This window comes from Apus apus, chromosome 2 (genome assembly GCF_020740795.1).
Source record: "Apus apus isolate bApuApu2 chromosome 2, bApuApu2.pri.cur, whole genome shotgun sequence".
Classification (NCBI taxonomy): Eukaryota; Metazoa; Chordata; class Aves; order Apodiformes; family Apodidae; genus Apus; species Apus apus.
Genome location: NC_067283.1, coordinates 59,016,679 through 59,022,743, shown reverse-complemented (window position 1 = coordinate 59,022,743; position 6,065 = coordinate 59,016,679). Strand labels below are relative to the sequence as shown.

General features: G+C 40.0%; 1 protein-coding gene across 1 annotated transcript in view; it reads left to right on the top strand.

Moving 5' to 3' along the window:
• Positions 1–357: 357 nt before the first annotated feature.
• The window catches only part of SLC9A3 (solute carrier family 9 member A3), a 51,021-nt gene continuing 45,313 nt past the window's right edge, over positions 358–6,065 (top strand). Inside the window, exon 1 of the mRNA XM_051611751.1 lies at positions 358–852. Coding sequence (XP_051467711.1) covers positions 657–852 — 196 coding nt within the window. The 5' untranslated portion in view covers positions 358–656. The remainder of the gene's footprint in view (positions 853–6,065) is intronic.

Below are 6,065 nucleotides of genomic sequence, written 5' to 3'. Positions count from 1 at the left end.
ACCCGCTAGGCCAGTGGGTCTGAGGGAAGGAGGCTGACCAGCTGGGCAGCTCGTCCAAAGCGCCGAACAGGCGACGTTTGGATCTCCTGCTTGTCCGGCTCCGATCTCAGCACGGATCCGACCATGCCCTAGGGAGCGCCCCAGCTTCGGGCCCCAGTGCCAGAAGCTCAAGGCCACTTCTTTCCAACCCCCATGCCCACAAAGCCGAGGGGGGACGGTGAGCACAGCCCACACCCTGTCGTCATCCCCTCTGCGGTGCGGAGCTCCACCGCCGATTCCGAAGGTTCAGGGCATCGTTACCTCCGCACTGCAGCCTTCTCGGGAGCAGCAGGAAAGCTCCGCCTCCAGCCGCTAGGGAACAGCCTCATAAAGGCAGGTGCGGAAAAGCAGCAGGAACCCAGCTCGAAGCATCTGCCTATGCACAGAGCCCCTGGCCCCTCCTTGACGACCGCGTGCAAAGTGGCACCTGAGCCAGCCGGTGCAGCCGCGTAGACGGTGGCGGGATAGGACCCTCTCCGCCGGCTCCTGAAAGCACCGGTGTCCTGCAGTCCACGGTCGCGTCTCTGCGAAGGGACAAGGACCTCACCCCTAAGAACCTCCGAAGAGACGGGATTTCTCCGGGAAGGGGAAGCAGGATTTTGTTGTGTGGCTTGGAGATGAGGCAGGTATCTGGAGTGGGGTTCCTCCTGGGAGTTATGTGTCTCCCAGCGGCACTGGGACAGAGAAGCTCGGGAAGCCCTCTAAATAACAGCCAGCCTGAAAGCTTTGCCATCGTCTCTTTCAAATGGGATCACGTCAAGGACCCTTATATCATTACACTCTGGATACTTGTGGCCAGCTTGGCCAAAATCGGTGAGTCCAGAGTTATATATATATATGCATATATATATACATACACACACATATAAAAAATACATGTCCTCTCCCTTCTCCCTTCCCCTTCTCCCACCCAACATAAATTAAGAAAGCTTTTGAATTCACTGACCCATTTTCAGGGGGTTGCTGTACTCTGTCCTGATTTCATAATATTGCCCAACACAATTCTTAGCAGAGTGATTTTCACCTTACCCAGTGGATTACCTAGTTCATTTTCAGCACCTAGTACCACAGCTTCTTCATCTGACTCCTTGCAGACCCTTGCAAGTTCCTTGAAGCCTTGCATTCCTGTTGCTCCCAGGAAAAACTTCTTATAGGAGTGAAACAGAAATTGGGCCTTATTACTTATACAATACCTATTCCAGTTGGCTATGCACTATTCTCCTGCTTATGATGGTAGCTAGATTAGCTAGCACCATCAAAAAATGAACTTAGCATTCTATGCTTCGATGTGCATTGCTGAATTAGTGAAGGAGCATAACTTAGAGGAAGTTACTATGTGTTATCAGACCATCTGACACAGCTGAAAAAGTATAAGCCGTGGAGCACAGATTGGAATCAGTGAAAACTAAGGACCTAGTCTAACTTAAGTGTAGTTTTAGTGAATTTATATAAATGCTCTGACCTTTGTGTTATGAACTTTGTTACTTTTTCAAAAACAATCTTACATTGATAGTGCTGTTTGCTGATCTAGAAGAGTCACTGTCACTGTTTAATTGGAATATATTTTATTTGCTTGATGCTATTGTTTTCAGCCCTCTTACCTTTTATTGGTGGGTTATATGAGATATCCTATACTACTCTGGACACTGTATCTGAGGAAACAATGGGCAACTGCTGTATTCCACTGAGAGCTTAGGAATGCTCCTGCTCTCCCCACCAGTCACAAATAAAAGAAAATAGAAAAGCAGAAGCGTACACTCACTGTTCAACACCTTATTAATGAGGAAAGCATGAAAGCGTTCATATCATTTGGTAAGAAAGGGAACTGAAAAAAACAGCTTGTCAGCCTTTTAATTGGCTTGGTTTGTCAAGAGTTCTGGAAAGTAACCAGAAATCTATCAGAAGATTTTGAATGGCAAAAATGTTGTGCTGTTTCAAAGAAGTTTTATACTTTCAAAAAGCATACATAAAAGAACTGAGGAAGAGAATATAAATCATCTGCCCTTGTGTTTGTCAGTTTACTACCTGAAGAAGGGCAAAGGTAGTGGAGTTAAAATTCTGCGTTTGATATGGGTTTTTCAGCAGGGGGAGAGCTGTTCTTATACACAGAAGTTCACTTTTCCATGGTTACAGAGGCTGGGAGAGATATTTTACTGGCACATGGCAGGCAAGTGGGTCAGCAAAGGGTGTTCTGGGAATGGCAATTGGCAGCTAGCGATGAAACGTGTATGAAAATACTTTGCCTTCTCCTCTATTATAATATTCTTAGGGATTTGTGGTTTTGTTTTGTTTGCTAGGGGTTTTGCTTTGTTTGTTTTTAGGTGTGGGGGTTTTTTTGTTTGTTTTAAAGTTGCTGTTTGTAATGTCATATATCTCAGAGAAATGTGAATTTAATAGGACATCCTTGTGGATCTTCTCGGACTTGATTTTCATGTTGAGTATATTCAGAATGTACATTGATGTCCACAAGGTGTTCTGCAATGAAACTATAGTTTGTGAATTCTCCTAAGCATCCCAAATACATGAAGACATGCATAGTGTTTTAGTGTTTGTGAAAAGAAAGGTACAAATTTTTAATTTTTTTTTATATATATTTTTTTTCCACGAGAAGTATACTTTTATCTCTTGGACAAGTCTGAGTATCACTACAAAGGAAACTGTGAAAGAAGTGTCCTCATGCAGTGGGCTTTCATGCACAATAGGAAAGAAATTACATTGTCTGTGTCTACTATGAAATTTCTGAGGCATCTCAGTGTACAGTTTTACATACTGTAATAGATTTGATTTGACCCTCTTCATTTGACATGTTCCAGCTCTCCATTCTAAGGGACACAGTGTTCTACTTTGGCTAATGATCTTTATTTCCTCTTTTGATAGGCTTTCTTATCACTACAAATGAGTATCCTTATGGGATAAGCCATGGGATAAGGCCAATAAACTACTTACATGTGTAAAACTAAGCCAGAAAAACATCTTATCTACATGAAGAAGGTACAAGAGGTACAGCTGAGAACCCTCCAAGTGGACTTAAAGTGTCCACTTCCTGGTACCTCAGTTCTCCAGATAAAACAAGCAATACCAATTAAAAAAAACCCCACACCAAAAAAGACCCCAAAACCCAAATACATACGTGTCTGCATATATATATATATATATACACATACATATAGTTATAGGCTAGGACATTTCCTACAGTAACTATGTTGATAAAGCATGTAATATTTTTAATCAATGTACTTGCGTACTATAGTTCTGATTTAAGATTAAATACACATGCATTTGTATTTTCTAAGTTCCTTTCTTCATGCGTTCTCCTCCTTCTTTATATATCTTTAATAGGTAACATCTTGAAAATAACCTTTTAATAAACAGACATGTGGAAGATAAAAACAGTGGCAGGAAAGTCTGCCAGAAGGAGGGAGATCAGAAAACAACTTTGGAAACAAGTAGAAGAAAAGTAAAAATCAGTTCAGGAGCTAAAAATGGGCAAGAGAAGAAACTGTTTAAACTCTGAATATTGCATACAAACTTGCCTGAGGAGAGTCTATTGTACAAAAAAAAAACAAAAACAAAACAAAACAAAACAAAAAAAAAAGATTTACCTGGAGGTTATCCACTCCATGCTTCTATTCATATTAAAAAACCTAGGAGACAGAGAGATTGTATTTATATTTTCAGTGGAGGTTATGTTGAGGAACTTGTAAAATTCCTACTTATGCATGAAATCCTTTTGTGTACTACAACATTTTTCAGAGGGTAGTTAGTTGCTTGTCTGAAAAGAAAATTAAAAAAAACCATTACAGTCTTTCTGTCTGTTTAGCCCCCTGAACTTGCAGATAAGCAGCTCTAAGAGGGTGAGTGACTATGAACAGGAATGAGGAAGGGTACATAGCCTTTCTTTTCATTATCTGCAATTAAAACCTCTTGCCAACTGTTCTGTTGATATAGTTTATGCTGAGTCTAAGAATGTCACAAATGTAGTTGCACACAAATTCTAAAGGCTTTTACATTAGAAATTTAAAAGTGGGAGTGAAATTTGAATCCAGGGCAGCTGGCAAATCTGTCTTCAGGAATGCCACAATGCTTTGGAGGAAGGGGAAGAAGTGACTCCATAACAACTAACAAACTACTAGAAGGCTGGCCTAGCTCTTGGTTCTTGAGACTTTAGGCAGACACAAGCTGTAAAGCACACTATCTCTAAGCTTATAGAGGTATCGATTCCTAAAAATGCCCTAGTTTCTGCATGCCCAGGCCTCTTCATATTGCTTCAAAGTACTCTGAGAAAGAAGCTCTACTAAGTATTTTGTTAACACAATTGCTGTGGAGAATTTTAAGCATGTTAGGGATGGGCTAGGGAAAGAACTATGAAATGCAGGTCTAACAACCCATCCAATTTAGACTCCTGGGCAGTATTTTCTTTGAAGAAATCAATACCCCTCCCTCCAAAGCAAACTGTCAAAACCAAAGCTCATTTGAGTCCCAAGTTTCTCCTGCCAGCATTTTAACACTAGTGAAAAATGTAAATTATGCAGAGAAAGTGATTTAGAGCATTGGTTTAATAACAGCAAAATATGTGACAAAAGATAGCTCTTCTGTTGACACTTCTTCAGTAAATAACATCTTTATGCTGAAGGATGTTTAGTAGAACTTTATTTGAAGTATTTAACTGAAAATTGAGTCAGAGACTCAAATGATAAGGATGCTACAAGACCCTGCAATGCTTGAACTACCAGCCTTGTTATGATTGTAGTGCTTGTTAAAAGCTGCTTTTGTTAGCAAGTGATAATATGAAAAGGGACTTTGCATCATGACTAGAAGCTGGAATAGCTTGGCATACTTATAAGTGAGGCATATGCAATTCTTTCCTGGATGTACCCTTTTATTATCTATCTTAAAAACAATTACATAGGCTATATATTTGTGCTGGCAACTATGTTATATAACCAGGGTGTCTTCATTTTAGTCAGACGCTGTATTTCCTTTTGCAAAGTGCTGTTTAGAATACCTGTGAGCCAGGAAGGTTAACTAGTGTAAAAATCTCCACCTTCAAAGGAATTACCTTTTATATGCAATATTTTAGGCCTCTGAAAATAACATTTCCAACATAGAATAACAGCTTAGCATTTCCAGTCCTAGGAACAACTGTGTAAGCCATGTCTTTATTAAATTTATTATCTGTAAATGGATGCTTGTTTTCACATTTTATTTCCATTTTACTCTTGTACCTTACTCCTCCTTTTCCTGTCCTTCCTGCTTCCCTGAAACACACATCTCTTCTCACCCCCTCCCCCTCCAAGTCTTGCCAGTCTCAAGTCTTAATTATTTAGAGTAGGGAAGAAGATATCAGGACAGTATAATTCAACAAGATTCAGATTACATCCCCTGACTAATAATAAATATAGAACGGCAATTATATAAGAAAATACTGGCATTTCGAGAAGCGCCCTGAATTGAATACAGTTCAGGCATGCATACCAAAGAAAGGATCTCTGCCATCTATTACATTCAGGCACCTGTGTACAAAGTGCTTGGTGTTCTGTGTAGGACAATGGAATCCTTTTAATACTGTAGTCTTAGAATTGTTGAAACCATTGATTAACTGTCTTCAGGGCTACAGCCACTTATTACTTAAAGTGATCTACAAACACCCAAAATGATTGTAAAGCTCTCATGCGATTATGCAGCTGACCACAGGCCTGCAAGTAATAAGTGCAAGCAGCAAACCTTTTCAGGTGTACACAGGTTGTTCAAGTGAAAGGCTTAATGAGGTTCCTTTTGTTCTTGTGGGGCTTTGTGTGTTGGAAATGCTTAGCAGGGAAATTAGTATTGGAAATCCAGAATTATTATTTTGACCTGGCAGTACAAAAGTTGCATTTCCAGTTGTTTTGACTCATTCCACCTGAAGTCTATAAAAGTCAATCAGTTTAACGACCAGTTTGCATTAATAAATAAGTTGAATTCTAATACAAAACTTCTTTTCCCCTACTTACTATGTTTTGAATTGTTCTGAAGTACTTGGATAATGG